Consider the following 20,556-nt stretch of genomic DNA (forward strand, 5'->3'; position numbering starts at 1 on the left):
GTAGGTCATCTCTAGGGAGACACCACTGTTTCTGAGGCTGCTGAATCTCACAGGTTTCCTTCAACAGTGAAAACATGAGTGTGTCACGCATTACCCAGTGACGGTCATTAATGCGTAATCTCTTCTCAGTGTGAGTTTTCCCAATTAAAACACCTTCAGCATGCATCAGGACAAGACTAAACACAGGAGCAGTGTTTTTGTTACAGTGAGTTTCTGTCTAGTCTGGAATGATCTGATAATAAAGCAACAATCAAATAACAATATTCAGCAGAAGAAACAGGGAACGGCCACAACAATAAAACTGGGATAAACACAGAACTTGCGTTCGTGCCAGTGCTGGATCATGAGGAACTGCTGACTGTCTCCAGTCACTGTGTGAGTGGCAGGTGAACAGGTCGAGCTACACCAATCCTTGTTTTTTCGTACCGTTAACTTTTATTATATGCTCCTTTCTGCGCTGGCTTTAATGCTAGTTACTACATCTCCCAATGATTACCATAGTGTCTCATGGTGTAACTGGTTTTCAATGGTAGCAGTCTTAAAAATACATAAATGGCACGGAGAAAAGAGTTGGATTCCCTACTGCTTCAAGCATCCTCCCATCATTTACATCTGGATACAGTAGAGATCTCACAGGAGGGCCCCAAGCTGCAAAACCACCATCTGATGGGCTGTTCCAGAAAGAGGCCTTTCATCAGTAAAAATGACAACAAGTGTAAAAGATGGAGTGGATTCATCACGCAGCCCATCTGGCACATCCTACCCTCTTAACCTCTCACATTCTGCTCTGCGTTTTACATTTATCTGTGAGCCGTGATAAAACAACACGTCTCGATTCCCGCGCTAAGACTTGATTAAACTGTGTTCTCAGGCGTAGGCACATTTGAGAGGCTTATTGGTGAGTACACAAAACATCAAGTAAATTAGTTGTAAGTGCTCAAAAGAGTAATGGTTACCATCTTTTTATTTAATGGTAAAAACAACTCTGCAATGTAGAAATTTGGGATACAGTTATAGGATTTGAAATAATACATCAATTCAATTCAAGTTTAGTTATAAAGCGTCAAATCACGACAAGAGTCGTCTCAAGGACCTTCACATGGTAAACATTCGAATACAGGTCAGCTCATTAAGCCAATCAGTAAAAGTTTCCTATATAAGGAACCCAGCAGGTTGCATCGAGTCACTGACTAGTGTCAGAGTCTTTACAGCAATCCTCATACTAAACAAGCATGCAGCGACAGTGGAGAGGAAAACTCCCTTTTAACAGGAAGAACCCTCCAGAGAATCCTGGCTCAGTATAAGCAGCCATCCTCCACGACTCACTGGGGATCGAGAAGACAGAGCGCTCGCACACACACACACACACACACACACACACACACACACACACACACACACACACACACACACACACACACACACACACACACACACACACACACACACACACACACAAGTAGTGTTTTTATGGTTACATTGTGATTTCTTAGTAAATATTCTATTTGGTGAGAGATAAACTTTATTGTATTTATCCTAGTGAATCTATAATTAAATTGGTAAACTAGTAGTAGCACATCCAACGTCAAAAAAGGAGAGGGAGAATGTTTCAATGATTAGCAGCAGTGTTCAAGACGATGGCCCCCTCCATGAGGCCACCACAGCTCAGCAGAACACCGTTGTAGCTTCTTCTGGGGAGAAAAACACTTAGAGAGAAAATAACGTTAACAGCTGAAATAGCAGGAAATAATACAGTTAAAGAGCAGATTGTAGAAGAAAGTAGTCGAGTGTGGAAAGTGGTCAGTGTGTCCTCCAGCAGTCTAAGCCTATAGCAGCATAACTATACCTCTGGATAACATGGCCTTTTAGATGGAGGCATGTTGGAGGCAGGGCAAGGACAGGAGAGATGTGATCTCTCTTTTAATTCTCATCTGAACTCTAGCTGCAGCATTTTGGACAGGCTGAAGACTTTATTGTGGACTTCCTGAGAGTGATGAATTACAGTAATCCAGTCTTGATGTAATAAATGCATGAACTAGTTTTTCAGAATCACTCCTGGAAAGGATGCATCTAATCTTAGCGATATTCCAAAGGTGGAAAAAGGAAATCCTACAGACCTGTTTAACCTGGGATTTGAATGACATGTCCTGGTCAAAGATAACACCAAGGTTCCTTACTTTGTTCTAGGAGATTAATGTAATGCCATTCAGGTCAGGTGACTGACTCAGCAGTTTCCTTTTCTGAATTTCAGATCCAAAGATGAGAACTTCAGTCTTGCCTTGATTTAAAAGCAAAAAGTTTAGAGTCATCCAATTTTTTATGTCCTCAAGACAAGCCTGTAATCTACCCAACCGATTAGGTTCATCAGGGTTAATGGAACTGAGTATCGTCAGCATAACAGTGGAAATTTGTCCCACGCTGTCTAATGATTTTACCAATTGGGAGCATATATGTAGTAAAAAGAATTGGTCCAAGCACTGAACCCTGTGCCACTCCACAAGTAACCCTGGAGTAAGATTTAAATTGTTCCAAAGTAAAACAGGAAGAACTATTTGCCCTAACCCACTTTTATTAAAAAGGCCTCACCTCACCTTCTTCCGCTTATCCGGGTCCTTCCCGGGTGTCTGAGTTCCTCGCCCAATCCCTAAGGCTGAACCCGGCTACCCTGCGAAGGAAACCCATTTCAGTCGCTTGTATCCGCGATCTTGTTCTTTTGGTCATCACCCAAAGCTCATGACCATCGGAGAGGACTGACTGGTAAATGGAGAGCTTTGCTTTCCGGCTGAGCTCCCTCTTCACCACGACAGATCAGTTTAGCGTCCGCATCACTGCAGATGCTGCCCCAATCCACCTGTCGATCTCCTGCTCCCTCATTCCCACTTGTGAACAAGACCCTGAGATACTTATACTCCTCCACTTGGGGGAGGACCTCTCTCCCGACCCGCAGTTGGCAAACCACCCTTTTCCGGTCGAGAACCATGGTCTCATACTTGGAGGTACTGATCCTCAACCTCAACCTCATGGTAAATCTAAAATCTGATGGCAAAAGTAGTGGCAGGCCAAAAGTATCGTGGCCAACCAGGAAGTATTGTGGTACTAGCTGTGTCTACTCAAGGCAGCCACAGAAAGTGCTGCTACAGGCTGCCACTGCCGCAATTTGAGCTCGGCCCTGCTGTTAGATTGAGATTCTAATCTGTGCCCCAGAGAAGCTGGTTGGCAAAGTCAGAGACTCTCTTGGTCAGCTTTCTTCTCACACCAAACCCTCTGTCAGAAATCTTGGTTTGACCTTTGACCCAGCTCTCACCCTGGATTCTCATGTCAGTTCTCTTGTTCGCTCTTCCTCCTTCCATCTCAGGAACATTGCTAACCTAAATTTGAGACTGTTTACCACACCTTCATCTCCTCACGCTTAGACTACTGTAACTCTCTTTTCACGTGTCTGAGCAGAACCTCCCTGAACCGTCTACAGGTGGTTCAGAACGCCTGTGCTCGGCTTCTGACCAAGTCCTCCAAATACACCCACATCACCCCGCTTCTCCTCCAGCTTCACTGGCAGCCAGTCAACTTCAGGGTTTATTTCAAGATCCTGGTTCTGGTCTATAAGGCCTTACATGGACAAGCACAATCTTACATTGGTGATCTTCTTAGTCCCTACACCCCCAGCAGGTCCCTGAGGTCCAGTGACCAAAGCCTACTGGTTGTGCAGCACCAGGCTGAAAACAAAGGTGACAGATCATCTGCTGCTGTGGCCCCCAGACTCTGGAACTCTCTCCCCCTGAGTCTGAGATCAGTGGACTCAGTGGACTCCCTTAAAAAGCAGCTGAACTCTCACTTGATCAAGCTGGCTTTTGCGTGACCTTCATTGTCACCCTCTCTTTATTCTGCTCATTCTACCTATTCCACCTTTTCCAGGATCCACATTCATTTTCTCTCTCTCCCTTTCCTTACATTTTTTAAATCACAATTTTTTTTCTCCTCATTTAAAAACATATTTAAATCATTAAACAAATTTAAGTAATTTTTTTGTTTGTATTGTTTTCTATATTTATTTTCTTTCTGTGTTGATAATTACTATAATGCTGATCTGGGCCGTACTGGTGATGGAGATCCCCCCAAAAATTCACAGGTGTTTACTTATTTTTTTCCATTGTCAACTGTTTACCTTTTCACCTGTAAGTGGTTGTTGTTGCACTTACGTTTCCCTGTCACCAGGGGGAGACATTTTCTTAACTGTGGCGGAAGTTAGTAGTCGGAAGCGCACCAGCAGCTAAACTAGCAGAGAAGCTAATAGGTCCTCAGAAGTGAGAATATCCTCAGATCAAACCAAACGCCTCGACCGCCTCCCTGACACTCTCGGATAACTATGGGAAAAGGTGGAGGTACATTTGAGAGGCTTCTCGGTAAGTCAACAGCGCATTTGTCATGTCAGTAGCTGCATTTGTTCAAAGTTACGGTGTTTGTGTCGTTTTGTGTTGACAGGGCTGTGGCTCTTAGGCCAAGCTAGCTTAGCCTGATTTTGTTCGCAGACTCAAACTGACTCGTTTAATTTATCAATGGACAAAAAAGTTCACCGAAGCCGTCCACTTTGGCCTCTGAAACCGGAACTGTACGAATCAGATGGTAAATCAAATTTGTTAGCATGTCATTTCAACATGAGTTCTGGTTATTTGGTTTCCTAAACAATAGTGACGTTTTTGTTCATTTGTTGGCATATCTCCCAAAATGTGAACAAGTCACAAACGTACTAGTGATAAAGCGAACACACCTACTGTAAGACAAGACTGTTTTGTTTGTAGAGCACATTTCAAACACAGGTAATTCGATGTGCTTTACAATTATCAGGACGATATGAAAACAACATAAAAACACAAATTAAAACACACACATATAGTTCAGAACTAAAGGAGAAGAAAAAGTTACAGCGCAGATTCCAGCGGAGATAACGAAACATAAAAAACAAGGCTTTTAAAGTGCTGATGGGTACATTAGGGTTTTAAGTTGGCCACCTCCACCAGCTCCTCCTGCAGGACCCCAAGGCGTTCCTGGGCCAGTTTGGAGATGTACTTTCTCCAACGTGTCCTGGGCCGACCTGGGGGCCTCCTGCCAGCAGGATATGCCTGAAACACCTCCCTGGGGAGGTGTCCAGGAGGCATCCTAACAAAATGCCCAAATCACCTCAACTGACTCCTCTTGCTATGGAGGAGCAGCGGCTCTACTCCGAGTCTCACAAATGTCCGAGCTCCTCACCCTATCCCTAAGGCTGAGCCCAGCCACCCCACGGAGAAAACTCATTTAGGCTGCTTGTATCCGCGATCTTGTTCTTGATCTTGTTCATCACCCAAAGCTCATGACCATAGGTGAGGATTGGGATGCAGACGACCGGTAAATGGAGAGCCTTGCTTTCCGTCTCAGCTCCTTTTTCACCACAACAGGCCGGTTCAACGTCCACATCACTGCAGACACAGCCCCAATCCGCCTGTCGATCTCCCGCTCCTTCCTTCCCTCACTCGTGAACAAGACCGCGAGATACTTGAACTCCTCCACTTGAGGCAGGACCTCTCTCCTGACACAGAGTTGGCAAGCTGCCCTTTTCTGGTCGAGAACCATGGTCTCTGACTTGGAGGTGCTGATCCTCATCACAGCCGCTTCACACTGGGCTGCTAACCTCCCCAGCAGGAGCTGTAGATCAACTCCACACCCTCAACACCATGGCCAAGGCCTGTACTCCTGGAGCCTGTACTCCTGGAGTGCCCTTCACAGGGTGCCCAATGGGGACCTGCTCATAAGCCTTCTCCAAATCCACAAAACACATGTGGATTGGTTGGGCAAACTCCCATGAGTTGAACGGCCACCTAATCGTGGTGGAGGAGTTTGAGTGCCCTAAGGATCTTAGGAGCTGTGTTGTCCGGGGCACTTTGTGCCCCTGGTAGGGTCACCCATGGGAAATTGGGCTTAGGTGATGGGTGAGACAAAGTACGGTTCAGAAGACTCTTCGTGGAAGTTGGGACATTGGGCAACAGAAACCATCAAAATAAAAACAATCTTTTTAGTATTTGTGCTTTATTCGTCCTCAGAAAATAAGATATTTGCACTAAGTAAGCACTGTTTCCTTAAGTTGTTTAGCTCCTCAAAGAAAACCCACCCGACCATAGTTTCAAAGCTGTTTTTGTCTTGAGAAAAACAGAACATGTGGACAGAAATCAACTAATAAATGCTGATTTTATCATTTCTAATCATCAGATGACAACAGCTGGTGAATAAAATCTACATTAATTTTAACATTATCTGCAATAAGTTGTGTAAACATGTGAAGGACTGTAATTATTAAAGGGGCTTGGTGATATTGGAAATTAAAAAAAAAAATTTGCTGTGGGAAATAAGTCAGAAGTTGGATATGTTTTCGCTACAGGACATGTTTTTATGTTTTAGACCGTTTTAATGGAACTGTAGTCGAAAGGCAAATGTATTACAGCTGTCTTTGGTCTGAACCTTAAAGGAAAACAAGTAATCTGACAATTCCACCTTTTCAAAGCGAGATAAAGGTAAAAGTTTGTGATGACCAGATCAACATTTGACCCACCCAAACAGATTTGGAAAGGTCTGAAGGAAAAGGTTCATTTGAATAAACAAATCAGTCTCCCAGAGCTGATACTGGTTAGATTCTGCCCTAAATGGACGTTTAGAAGTGAAACGGTTAAGTAAATGTAAAACGTATCGGTCTCACACACACAATTCTGCTTATGTTAATGTACAACAAGTAAATCAATCATATTGATACTATATCAGGGCTATTCAATTCCGGGCCTCGAGGGAAGAGTATCCAGCACTTTTTGGTTTTAACCATCGACATAAATATACTGGACATCTCCTTTCCATAGGCTCCAATATCACGTTTTTGAGGCCAAACGTTAGTTTAGTGAATGGGCTTACATTTAACCTGCACTTAATGATTTAGAGCCGATTTTAAATGTGAAGATGATTCATGAATAACTGGTTTAGTACTGAGTAATAAAATCTGTATCCACTCCATGCTGAAGGCCTCAGAAACCTCTCATAGCTTAAATATTTAACATATAATCTGTGTAGCATAGACAATCTACATGTCTTGTTATTTACAGACAAAGCCACCAGTCAGCTGCTCCTGGAGACGGACTGGGAGTCCATTCTTCAGATCTGTGATCTCATCAGACAAGGAGACACACAGTGAGTTATTCAGCATTAAAGTCTTCAAATTCAGATATTGCTGCTTGCTGCTGTTGCTAAGTCCCTTCTACATGTGTACTGTTGTCCTCATAGAGCTAAACATGCCATTGGAGCCATAAAAAAGAAGCTGAATGACAAAAATCCTCATGTGGCACTTTATGCATTAGAGGTAAGGCCCGTTTACTCAGGATGGTTATAACCTGGTCAACGGAAAGTAGTACTGTACATCTTTTATTTACCATTACATAGTATCTATTAGTGCGTTATAAGTTTTGGTAGGAGGAGGTAACCAAAGAAAACAAAAGTAAAGAAAGGGACTTTCCTGCTCAGGTCCTGGAGTCGGTGGTGAAGAACTGCGGGCAGACGGTGCACGATGAGGTTGCAAGTAAACAAACGATGGAGGAACTGAAGGAACTCCTTAAGGTGATATCTTAGTACGCTGTTAAACATTTGACTTCTCCTTGGTCTGTTTACCATTGTCCTGTTCATTCAGACTGTCTTTAAAATCAGAATATTGGAGACCCAAGCTTTGTTGTGTTTGAATCTCTAAACTCTAAAACATTTGGGATTGAGAGGAAAAGACATTTCAAGCAAAACATGTACTGTTGAATGCAAAATGGATTGTCAAACACTTTTTGGAACCGAATTAGGACTTAAAAGTCACAGTGGTCACCAGTTTTAACTTGTATTCTTTGTATGTTAACTAAGACAGGCTCGTAGCTGAAAGAAGTTAATATTTAACTCAAATTTGGTTCAGTGCAGATTTGCGTGATGTCTTTATTTTGCTTATACATGTTTAAAACATGGTGGGTTTCCACGTCTCAAACATGGTCTGAGTCGGTTATCGTCTGTATTCTAGCTGAAAGTCTGGTGACCTTTACCTCCTCTGTTACGTCTCAGTGACAGCTCGCAGCTCTCTGGCAGCTGGTTGCATTACAGCATGACCTAGCAGCCTTTGATTGGTTCCTCACTGAGTCATGTGACTCTGGCTCTGCAGCTCCAGCCATTTTCAACTTCCTGGTGATGTCATAGTTTTGTGACAGAAACACGAAGAGTTCCCACCTCTCCTTGTCCTGAGTGTTGCTAAAATGTCTTGGCCTGTCATACAACAGCAGTCAGCTTTGAAACAGGAAGAACTGGGTGCTTTTTTGTATCGTTTTATTCTATTGGGTGTGTTTGTTTAACCACCAGAAGCTGACAGAACCAAATGTCAAAAACAAGATCCTGTACCTGATCCAGGCCTGGGCTCACGCCTTCCGCAATGAGCCCAAATACAAGGTGGTTCAGGACACCTACCAGATCATGAAAGTGGAAGGTAAGTGCTGTTAGTGGGTTGTGTTTTTAACTCAACCTCAAAGGAAGATACTCTGTATTTTAAATTATTCATCATTCATCCCAAATGTTTTTCCACTACTTTCTGCATACCTAATCATTTATTTATATCTCCACAGGTCACGTTTTCCCTGAGTTTAAGGAGAGTGACGCCATGTTTGCTGCAGAGAGGGTGAGTTGAGCTCCACAGATGTACACATTTAGTTATTTGGCTGAACTGGGAGCCAAACACGCTACTTTCTTTGGTTTGTTTTGTGACCTCTGCTCCATGCAGGCCCCAGACTGGGTTGATGCTGAGGAATGCCACAGATGCAGAGTTCAGTTTGGAGTCATGACAAGAAAGGTAGACCGGGCTTTATCCTCCCCATGATCAGGGTTTCCCCCAGTGCTTTAGCTCGGCCCCCGCCAGGATGGAGAGTCACTTATTTATTTCTTTTAATACTTTTTAATGCACAAAATTAACATTTAAAATGTTTAAACGAAAATATGTCTTTAACCTGCAAGTCCAACCTACCGCAGTAGCGTCTTACACTCGACCTCTCAGTCAGCTCCAGCCCCATGCATCCTTATGGCAATTCTAACTGAGCCAATCAGCACTGAGCAGCGTAAGTTACACACACGCTGACTAGTCCCGCCCCTCATGTGCCTCTCTGCCTGTGAGTAACCAGACTAGTTCTCTGTGGGGACAGAGGGCGAGTCTGGCAGGCCAGGCTGGTAGCTAGAAGCATCTCCAGCTCGTCGTCAGAGCAGCCATTCAGCTGCGATGGTGAACATGGAACCAGCAGGTTTAATCCAGAACGGTTAGCTGGGCGTTTAATTGGTGGTTTAAATGCCTTTACTGGCTGCTAAAACCTGACAGGCCCATCATACATGTTATGTGGCTTTACTTGATCTCACCGAGTGACTTGGCTGTGACTACTACTCTGAGCTTCAGGTAAGTTATTTTAGTGTGTATTTTGTGGTGTGGACAGTTTTCAGAGCACTTTTAATTTTAATTGTTATATGAGTCTTTCTATCTTTTTAAACTTTGACATTTATTGTCAATCTACAGAAATAACTATAATAAATGGCTTATAACACCACTCTTTAGTCATAATTGTAAACTTTGACAACTTTTACTTCTACAAAAGCATGGTGGGCTACCCGTGTGCTTCTCTACCGCCGAGCCTGAGTTGTCTGGGGGAAACCCCGCATGAGGCTTCTTCATACTGAAGCTCTTTTGCTTGGAGATCTTGTTTGTAAATGGACTTAAATATGTGCTCTGGGTTTTCCAGCACCACTGTCGATGCTGTGGCCAGATCTTCTGTGGGAAGTGTTCGTCCAAGTACTCCACCATTCCAAAGTTTGGCATTGAGAAGGAAGTGCGTGTTTGTGAGCCCTGCTTTGAGCAGTTAAACAAGTGAGTCCCCCGAGATGATGATGATGATGATGATGCGTGTAGCTGCTCACTCCGCTCAGACTGACTGATTACTACCACTGAGAGAACCTTGGTCCAAACAGATAAGCCATTCACATCAAGGCAAATTCTGTTTCCTGTTTCCTAACATGGTCATAGCTGTGTTTATAAATAAACATCAGTGTTTATTAAAGGGCTGCAGGTCATGTGCCTGTATGCGTCTCTTTTACAGTTCTCTGATGCTGGACAGACATTTGATGGAGCAAATATGATTCATTTGAAAGAAAATGAACTTTTTTAGCTTTATAAGTAAAAGGACCAATCAAATGTGGCTTCTTTACTAAATAATGGTTTATATTTGTTGTTGTACAGCTCCCAGGGCTCCAGCAGGGCTCTAAAGCCACTTTCTTTGCTATATTTATTCTACCATTTGTCATTGTTCTTGTGATTTGTTAAAATGTTTAGTAGAAAAAGAAGTGGATTAAAGGTCTAAGAGCAGCGCTGCAGTGTTTATCATTAAACCTTTTAAACATGCGTTGCTGCATGTCATCCAAGACTCACCTGAGATGATGCTTAACAGCAAAAATTATGTAAACTTAGTAGACACACAGGGTGTGTGTGTGTGTGTGTGTGTGTGTGTGTGTGTCACACACCTGAGGGTAAGTTGTTGACTGTAAACATATTTGATCGTTGTCGGTGGTGTGTTTCTGAGCTGTTCCTGGTGTTTGTGGCACGCTCCTCTCATTCACGAGGTTGTTTGTCCTCCCTGATCCCTTTCCTCACCAGCCACCCCTCCCTCTCTCCTCCTCTTAGAAAGGCCGATGGAAAAGCTCCTTCTACGGGCTCCTCTGAGCTGCCACCCGAGTACCTGACCAGCCCACTGTCCCAGCAGTCGCAAGTAATTATTTAAAAACACACGATCTTCGTTTTCTTTTGCCTCCTGACCACTTTCTGTATCTTCACATCTCTCTTTATAAGCAGATGCCTCCAAAGAGAGATGAGGCAGCTTTGCAGGAGGAGGAGGAGCTCCAGCTGGCTATTGCACTTTCCCAAAGTGAGGCAGAGGAGAAGGAGCGTATGGTGGGTTATGCAGCGGAAATTCTATTTCATCTATTCACGCCGTAATAAAAACCCTGACGTGAAACGTTTCTGTCACTTATAGAGGCAGAAGAACTCGTACTCCATCTACCCCAAAGCTGATCCCACCCCGGTGACGTCTTCTGCACCTCCAGTCAGCACCCTTTACACTTCCCCGGTGGTGAGGACACTCATTTTTATTTTATTCCTAATTAAAATGATTTTGAAGCTTATAAAACGTTTGCATGATTGCAGAACTCCTCTGCTCCATCAGCTGAAGACGTGGACCCTGAGGTACACGTGGTTTACTGCTTCTCAGTTAAACGTTGGTAACATTGTCAGTGGAAAGTTTAACTGTTGAGTTTTTATGTGATTTTTGTGGCATAATTCCAGCTGGCCCGCTACCTGAACAGAACTTATTGGGAGAAAAAGCAAGAGGAAGCTCGAAAGAGTCCCACCCCCTCTGCCCCTGCCCCCGTGCCCTTGGCTGAACCCCCTCAGTCGGTCAGCCAGCCTGTTGAAAGCCACGTCCCAGTCCAGCCCGTCAGCATAGTGGAGGTGTGCTGACAGTAGAAATACTCGTGTGTTTATTGTATTTTTGCTCAGACCTTCTCCTCGTGTGTTCCCCATCACCCCCACCTTTAGCAGCAGTACCAGAACGGTGAGTCCGAGGAGAACCACGAGCAGTTTCTGAAGGCTCTGCAGAACGCCGTCACCACCTTCCTTAACCGCATGAAGAGCAACCACATGCGTGGGCGCAGCATCACGAACGACAGCGCCGTGCTCTCGCTCTTCCAGTCCATCAACAACATGCACCCACAGCTGCTGGACATCCTCAACCAGCTGGATGAAAAAAGATGTGAGTCCTAACGTGAGCAGTTTGTGTAAACCCAGACGTGTCCTTTTATGCCCACTGTCTGAACTGTCTGATGCGTTTTGTCAGTGTACTACGAAGGACTCCAGGATAAGTTGGCCCAGGTGCGCGACGCTCGAGCCGCCCTGAACGCACTCCGAGACGAGCACCGAGAGAAGCTGCGCAGAGCTGCAGAGGAGGCAGAGAGGCAAAGGCAGATCCAGCTGGCACAGAAACTGGAGATCATGAGGCAGAAGAAGCAGGTGATTGACTTGTTTTCTCTAGTAAAGCAGATGCGTTGTTGTAGTGTTTATCACATTGTTGTTTACATGTGAATACTTCAACTTTAGGAGTATTTGGAGATGCAAAGACAGCTTGCTATTCAGCGCCTCCAGGAGCAGGAGAAGGAGAGGCAGATGCGTCTGGAGCAGCAGAAGCACACAGTCCAGATGAGAGCTCAGATGCCTGCTTTCTCTCTGCCCTATGCTCAGGTACACATGGCCTCCGTCACTATTCAGTCCCACTAGAATGTAGTTTTAATGATGACTAAATACGCTGTCGTCCAGATGCAGTCTTTGCCTCCTAATGTTGCTGGAGGAGTGGTGTACCAGCCTGGTGCTCCACCCAGCTACCCAGGAACCTTCAGTCCTGCTGGGTCTGTGGAGGGGTCACCTATGCACAACATGTACATGAATCAGCCCGGGCAGACTGGGCCAGGACAGTACCAGGTCATGCCCGGTGCTGCCACAGGTGAGGGAGTCCATAGAACATGTGATCGGTTGGAGGAAACGTCTGAAAGTCATACTTAGGTTAGGGCTGTCGCGGTAACCGCAAAAATGAAATATCGCGATATGAAGAAGCCCACCGCGCTGCATCATGCGCCACCGCGATTACTGAACTTGGTTCAACTCAATGATGCATGTTGAGAAGGATGGCTGCACTGGTATCAAAACGAAACGTTACTTCGCTCCTGTGGGAGCGCTTTGGTTTTCAGTACATCAGCTGCTGCGCAGCCAGAGTCCTTGGCCGAGACAGAGCTGCCACCAGCGGCAAATAAATAAATAAATAAACGCTCGGAGACCTGCTGAAGTCCCGGACAAGCACTGCTTCTGCAGCCGTCCCAAAGAGAGTTTGAGCCGAGCTGGAGCTCACTCGCTACCTGCAGGAGGAATGCATCCACCCTAAAGAAAACCCCCGTGACATGGTGGAGCAACAAACGGGAGAGATTCCCTTTGCTCGCCAGAGTCGCACGCAGGTACGTGTGTGTTAGTGCAACGAGCACACCATCCGAGAGGGTTTTCAGTGTTGCTGCAAATGTTGCCGCCCCTCTCAGATCCTCTCTCAAACCGTAGTTAACATGCTGGTTTTCCTTGTAGGTAACAAGGACGTGACCGAGCTATAAATCACCGTCATTCGTGTGTGTGAAAGTGAAATGATAGTGCGCCCGCCCCCCGGCGCGCGCGCGCGCGCGCCCGGTACATGTAATTTTTTATGCTTGATTTTAAACAACTAAACAAAATGGGGACTTGTTTCTTATTTGTTAGATGCTGCAGCCAAATTTGCATTTAAAAGTTTAACCTTCTCCTGAATTTTGTTGTTTTTAAGTTCAGTCGGACTCCGACTGTCGGAGAAACAAGCGTTACTGCGATCTGCGTTGTTACTGCCCTTTGATCTGCATTCAGTAAAGTGTTATTAAAGAAGGCACAGCAATTTTTAACCTTTTTTAAATGTGTAAACATTATGTTTAGATAGTACTGCAATAAAAAAGTGCTGCAATAATATCGCACACCGCAATATTAAGCCACCCTGAATCACCGCAGGGGGAATTCCTCAACCGCGACAGCCCTAACTTAGGTCATTGTTTGTCCAGAGGAGCCTGACTAATTCTTATTGATTATGGTTGCCATGTGGTCATCTCTGCAGCTCAAAGTAAAAAAACACCTTTGATATATTTTTTTTAAATAATTTAAAACAAAATGTAATTTCACAACACACATTGTTAGGAGAGGTTATTAAAGCACATTAGGACTCTTCTGAATCATTAGTTGATGGATGTGTGTGCTTCCTTTGTTTGTTTTTGGCAGATCCCAACATGGTTAATGCATACATGTACCAGGCTGCAGGTGCCAATGGGCAACCTCCTCCAGGGCAAGCCCCGCCCACCACTAGTCCACCTTACTCCAACTATCAACCCACACCCACACAGGCCTACCAGGTCAGACTCATCCGCCCGAACAGTTTCTGACCTTTAAATGAACTTTTTTGTCCCACTAAGGGGTCTGTTTGTGTTCTGTGCAGAATGTGGTCTCGCAGGCACAAAGTTTGCCTCCCATGTCGCAGCCTGCCCCCGCCAACGGGATGCCTTACATGAGTTACCAGCCGTACAACATGCAGAACATGATTTCAGCGCTGCCAGGACAGGATCCCAACATGCCCCCCCAACCGCCCTACATGCCCGGCCAGCAGCCCATGTACCAGCAGGTACCACATTATATTTAAATTTGGACAAAATTTAGTGTTACAACAATGTGTACAGCACTGTTGAATTATTATTCATATCTGCCCACCAATTTTCAAAGAAAGGAGAGGAATCCATCTTGTTCACAGCATATTTTTGTTGTGACATGCCAATTTGACCAATCGAAATCGAGACAGCATGCCAACAACAGTTTACACACTGGGGCCAACTTAGTGACTTTGTTGCTATTTCGAATGACTTTTCAGAGCCCCTTAACACCTCACTACACAAACCTAGCGACGTCTCTGACAACCCGTAGCTACTTTCTGAAGAACTTGGGCTACGTTCACACTGCCGGCCTGATGCTCAATTCTGATTTTTTTGAGTAAATCAGATTTTTTTTTGTGTGGCTGTTCACACTATGAGTGAAATGTGACATCAAACTCTCTCCAGTGTGAACGCTTCACAGCCTCAAAGTGACCCGCATGCGCAGAAGACAAGAAGTCATACTCCGTGTAGCCGACACCAGGAGCGGCAGAGTTGTGACGTGAACGTTTTCACTGACGGTTTATCCACAGTGACAGGATTACACCTGTTAATTCTATCGTTTTTGGGCTGGAGACTGTTTTACTCCTTGCTCTTCCTGAATTATTATTCACCAAAAATCTTGTGTTCATTTATTCACGAAGAATCCCCCTCTCATGGAGACCGGTGAGATGCTTTGCTCCAGCAGCACCTCCGGCTCCCGTTCTCTTGCTCTCCTGTATTTGTAATTCCTAAACCTAAAGCAGGAAGTCCAGACAGACTCCTGAACCCATCTGTCAGCGCTTCCACACACGACGCTCACATCTGCTGACTCAGTGACGCAGGAGACGGATTTAATGTGACAAGACCATTCAGACTGCAGTCGCTGTCAAAAACATCAGATATGTGTCAGAATCAGTACCACATATTCAAGCGACACGGATCGCATTTGAAAAAAATCTGATCAGTGCGTTCAGACTGTCATAAAAAAATCAGATATGGCTGCATGAGGGGGAAAAGGCGGATTTGATGTGTTTTGCCTGCAGTGTGAACGTAGCCCAAGTCATCAATGTTAGAAAAACTCAGCCTGCACTCCGGTGGCGGCTGGTGAATATTTTGAGTGGGTCACATTTATGCTCTCTCTTGATGTTAGATGCGCTAACCATATATCACCACTATGAGGCGCCAATTTACTATTCTTATGATAGAATCCACATTTCCTACCTCTTTCATATCGGTATGGTAAAAAGCCATCTGCTAGTTTGATGATGTCATTAGTGATGGCTCTTATCCTCTGCCTCTAGGCTTTTTAATTGTTGGTTCTTTTAAATCTTTTCATTTTCACGTTTCCTTTCCTGCAAGGTTGCTCCCCCTGGTGGCCCTCAGCAGCAACAACAGCAGCAGCCTCAGCAGCAGGTACAACAGCAGGCGCCTCAGGCTGTCCCTGGCAATGCCGAGGCTCAACTCATCTCCTTTGACTGAAAGCCTTCTATGCTGCAGTTTCACACACACACACACACACACTACACCATCCCTCTTCTTTCATCCTCCCCTTCTTCTGGAATCTAATGATGCCCTTTGGGAAAAGTACACAGATTACCCACGTTCCACGTTGCTGTGATGTTGTGGCAAAGTGAAATATTGTGATGATGTTGCAGAACTGTAGCTCTTCTCGTCTCTCCCCTCTGGAAAATGGGAACTGGGAGATGAAGCTGCTATGGAGAGCATCAAAGTCCAAATCCTTTTTCCTCTCTTCCATCCATCAGCTGATATATATGTAGTATTTCTTTATTAAATGAATAATAAGCGCAAGAAAACATGAACAAGAAAATATGATGCTATGATTTAAATGATAAAAAGAGGAAATGCAACCAGTCTGTTTCATATTTTTATAAAAGGCTAAATCAGCATGTTGAATTGAAGGGATTTTCCAGAATGAAACGTAGTGACTCGTTCTGACCGGGGCAGCGATTGGAGGTTGTGGGTTTCTTCTAAACTAGTGCAAACTCTGTTCTGGGAGTTCTTAAAGTGCTCTAACTCAGACATCCATCAGCCTCACAGATGAACATTCCAGTTCAGTCATCCCTCTCATGGACTTTGGGCTCCTTTTTTTTTTTTTTTTGGCCTTTTTGTCGTGTGCTGCTCGGACTGTTGAGCTCGACGTAGTTTTGAGATGAAAGAGTGCTGGAGGGGTGGTACGTGTTACGAGCGTTTGGACAGTTGTGAGATCACTTTCTAATCTTAACTTCATTTTATACAGAAAAAAAATTCATATTCACGCCTAGTTGCCATAAAATATAAATACTACAATTGGTCTGGAAATCCTAACAGCAACACATGCTCCTCACTAAAGTGTACTGTGTTGCCAAACAAAAAGACTCACTACAGAAGTAAAACTAGCTTAGTTTTCTTAAGCCTGTCACCAACTTTAAGTTGCCTTCAGGGGCCAAAATGTACATCTGTTTGGATTTAATTGTCATGGGAAGAGAGCGCCGTAGAAAGCACTCGTTCTCAAGTGTACTTGACTATTTAGAGAAGTGGAAATGCTTTTAGCGTGAATTCGATGTTCTGCATGTATGTATCACACTTCTGGTGATTCTGTAACTCTTCAGTTTCCATCTGTGGACTTCTTTACTCCATCTGACTAATCTGTCCAACTTTAAAGTACTTTTAAAATTATATTTAATAAATATCAGGTTCTTATTGTCCTTTGGCTCCGACTTGTGATTTATTTAAATAACGTTCTACATGGTTGGGTTGAAACATCAGCAATAACAAATTGTATTAATGTAAATACAGATTTGAGTCACTTGTGCATTCATATTTCTGCTAATTTAGTTTGGTTCACACAGAATTGATGTATGACTGGAATAGAATAGACCCATTAACCCCACAGGGGGGAAATACACTTGCTACAGCAGCACATGCACTTAGAGGAAACAGAAGAAAAATAATGTCACAGGTAAACACACCGAGGCAATAAGCTATTATTGAGGTGGGAGCAGCAAAATAAATCTGGTGTGATGCCATTTCCTGAATTCTGGTGTGTTTACACAGGTTATTAAACACGTATTTTACCTGCGGTAGTAAAACCTTAACTCGATAACCTTTTGTTCAACACGGCACTGGAACAGTGGAAACACTGGATGTACAGTTGGATGTCATTTGCATAAAGATGGCAGGTGATTATTTTAAAGGAGGTCTGGAAGAAAAGAAGAGGAAGCAGATAAGAGGAGGAAGAGTAGGGGCCCCAGCACAGAACCTTGAGGGAAACCATGTGTGAGGGATGTGGTAGAGGAATGCTCAGACTAATATGAGGAGAACCAGTCCAGAGCAGATCCTCAGGCAAAGAAATGGGAGCAAAGCTACCTAGGCTGACGGGCCGGGTTGGAGTCGGGAGAGGCAGAGAAAAGGCTGACGGGGAGATGCTAGATCTGACCTTATTGACTTTGTTCACAAAGAGACAGAGTGGATGGAGGCTGTATGAGAGGCGCCTCGTGATTTTTATCTTGAGAGCCGCTATAGAAATGATATTTTCTTCTTCTTAATTGCTCTTCTTATTGACTTTTCACCAAAATTATGTTTGGTGTTCAAACATTTCTAGTCGTATTGTTTAAAGTTTCCTGAAGATGAGGCTTTTATGGTAGTCGTCCATCTCAATCTAGAAAAACAAGATACAAGCCCTTAGACACGTGCTTTTAAAGAAACTGTAGGTGTCACGAGCATCTTCACAGATTTTCTTACCATCCTCTCCAAACGAAGCCCATTCCCATAGGCCAGCTGTCTGAGCACATCGATGTCTGGCAGCCCCCATTCTGGGTTCCTGTGCAGCCGAATCCAGGTAGTGAACAACAGAACCAGATCAGGCCCAGGCTGATTTAGCAAGATTCACCTCCATTGAACAAACATTTACTCTGCGTGTGTTCATTCTCACTTTAAATCACTTCTTTAATATAAATATGCTTAAATGGTGGATTAGTAATTTAAATATGAATTATCTGAATTAAAAATGTTTACTCTCAAACCGAACACACACCTCATCATCCGTAAGAAAAAAGAAATGCTTCACTCACAGTTTTCGGATCTCCTCATCCAGATGTTCGTTACAACTTGGTGCGATGATGCCGTTAACGGCAAATGCCTTGAAAATATTTAGAAATGCCTTTCATTTGTTTAAACCTAACATACCTCTGTATTCTAGAATAAAGCTGCGGCATATACATACCCCATATGTTATCAGAAGGCCATTTTGTCTGAGGATCTGACCTGCTCCACTGAAAACACCCTGTAGGAATCACAGAGACATTATGACTAAATACGTTCATCAAGGAAATGGTTTTAAGCCGCTCTACGAGCTGAACCATTGTACCTGTGCTGTTTTGAAGGAACTGTACTGCAGTAAGTTAATGGCAACAATAAGATCACAGGAGTTTAGCGAGAGACCTGCCCATTTCTCCCAAGGGTCACTGGCATCTAGGAGGACGGGCTGCAGCACAGTTTTCACCTGGGTTGCAGCAATATACGCTCTGATGCTGTAAACAATGGGTACTTTCATCACTGTTCTATTCATTTTAATACATCATGTAGCATGTTGTAATAGACACAAACCTGTCACAGTGTTCCTCTTTAATGTCCGATGGCTGCCAAGTGATAAACGGGATCTTCTGTGCAAACCGTGTGACATGCTGTCCAGTTCCAGAACCGAGCTCTAAAGCAGAAAGCTGCCTGTGAGACTGGTCCTCCAAGACGTCTTCAAGGACAGAACATAGAGCCTCCCAGTTTCTCTCTGCCCGAGGAGACAACAGCATCATCTGATGGAAGGACAAATGGGTCATGATTTCTTTAACGATCCTTCATAGCTGTATTAACTTTGAGGGATTCTTCTTACCTGCTCGTGTGATGGGCTGAAGGGACAAACAAGAAGGTGGCATGTTGGTGTAGAAGAGGTGGATGACTGCAACAGCAGATGGGTGCACAGATTACCCAGCTAAGAGGATTGATTCACCCTTTATGCTCCGACCCTGAACAGTAATAGTTAAAGATAAACATACACAGAAGACAAAAGGCTACTACAAAGTACATTCGCTGGACACTTTATTGGGTATACCTGTTCAACTGCTCGTTAACGCAAATGACTAATCAGCCAATCATATGGTAGCAACTCAATGCTTTTGGCATGTTGACATGGTCAAGATGATCTGCTGCAGTTCAAACCAAGCTTCAGACCGGGGAAGAAAGGTGGTTTAAGCGACTTTGAGTGTGGCATGGTTGTTGGTACCAGACGGGCTGGTCTTCTGGGATTGTCACACACAACCATCTCTAGGGTTTACAGAGGATTAAAAAAAGGAAAACGTCCAGTGAGCGGCAGTTCTTTGGGTGAAAATGCCTTGTTGATGCCAGACGTCAGAGAAGATTGGCCAGACCGGTTCGAGCTGATAGAAAGGCAACAGAAACTGAAATAACCACTCGTTACAACCAAGGTATGCAGAAGAACATCTCTGAACGTACAGCACGTCGAACCTTGAGGCAGATGGGCTACAGCAGCAAGACCACTCCTGTCAGCTAAGAACAGGAAACCGAGGCTACAATTTGCACAAGGTCACCAAATTTGACCAGATTTGGACAATAGAGGATTGGAAAAATGTTGCTGGTCTGATGAGTCTGGATTTCCGCTGCGACATTCAGATGGTAGGGTAAGAATTTGACATTAACAACATGAAAGCATAGATCCATCCCGCTTTGTATCAACGGTTCAGGCTGCTGGTGGTGGTGTGGGGGCATTTTCTTGGCACACTTTGGGCCCCTTAGTACTAATTGTTGTTGCAACGCCAAAGCCATGTCCATTATTTTATGATCACAGTGTACCCATCCTTTGATGGCTACTTCCAACAGGATAATGCTCCATGTCATAAAGCTTTAGTCACCTCAGACTGGTTTCTTGAACATCTCAATGAGTTCACTATCAAATGGCCTCTACAGTCACCAGATCTCTATCCAATAGAGCAGCTGTAGGATGTGGAGAAACGGGAGATTCACATCATGGATTTGTAGCCGACAAATCTGCGGCAACAGCGTGATGGTATCATGTCAATATGAACCAAAATCTCTGAGGAATGTTTCCAGTACCTTGTTGAATCTATGCCACGAAGGATTAAGGCAGTTCTGAAGGCAAAAGGGGGTCCAACTTGGTCCTAGCAAATGGTAAATGACCTG

At 44.2% G+C, this 20,556-nt stretch overlaps 2 protein-coding genes across 9 annotated transcripts; one reads left to right on the plus strand and one right to left on the minus strand.

Moving 5' to 3' along the window:
• Window positions 1-4,243: 4,243 nt before the first annotated feature.
• On the plus strand, window positions 4,244-15,930 carry hgs (hepatocyte growth factor-regulated tyrosine kinase substrate). Of its 8 annotated transcripts, none has more exons than XM_015974761.3 (20): window positions 4,244-4,400; window positions 7,119-7,203; window positions 7,297-7,372; window positions 7,534-7,626; window positions 8,395-8,518; window positions 8,655-8,707; window positions 8,810-8,878; window positions 9,810-9,934; window positions 10,718-10,829; window positions 10,910-11,011; window positions 11,094-11,189; window positions 11,264-11,302; window positions 11,402-11,566; window positions 11,654-11,867; window positions 11,952-12,124; window positions 12,212-12,352; window positions 12,428-12,611; window positions 13,946-14,076; window positions 14,160-14,342; window positions 15,706-15,930. In XM_015974761.3, exons 1-20 carry the CDS (start codon window positions 4,364-4,366, stop codon window positions 15,823-15,825), a joined length of 2,322 nt encoding a protein of 773 aa, XP_015830247.1. In that variant the 5' UTR covers window positions 4,244-4,363; the 3' UTR covers window positions 15,826-15,930. The 8 variants fall into 8 exon arrangements, with proteins under 8 accessions (XP_015830247.1, XP_015830250.1, XP_015830248.1 ...); XM_015974764.3 differs by having other exon boundaries at window positions 11,657-11,867; XM_015974762.3 differs by having other exon boundaries at window positions 10,913-11,011.
• Window positions 15,931-17,741: 1,811 nt separating this feature from the next.
• zgc:103625 (methyltransferase-like 26 B) lies at window positions 17,742-19,364 on the minus strand. Its single transcript, XM_015974769.3, has 7 exons — window positions 19,232-19,364; window positions 18,952-19,154; window positions 18,713-18,875; window positions 18,569-18,628; window positions 18,417-18,484; window positions 18,088-18,166; window positions 17,742-18,004 (listed from the first exon to the last, which is right to left on the minus strand). The coding sequence occupies exons 2-7, from the start codon at window positions 19,152-19,154 to the stop codon at window positions 17,957-17,959; spliced, it is 621 nt and encodes a 206-aa protein (XP_015830255.1). The 5' UTR covers window positions 19,232-19,364; the 3' UTR covers window positions 17,742-17,956.
• Between the last annotated feature and the right edge of the window lie 1,192 nt (window positions 19,365-20,556).

This window comes from Nothobranchius furzeri, chromosome 5, assembly GCF_043380555.1.
Source record: "Nothobranchius furzeri strain GRZ-AD chromosome 5, NfurGRZ-RIMD1, whole genome shotgun sequence".
In the NCBI taxonomy this organism is placed as follows: Eukaryota; Metazoa; Chordata; class Actinopteri; order Cyprinodontiformes; family Nothobranchiidae; genus Nothobranchius; species Nothobranchius furzeri.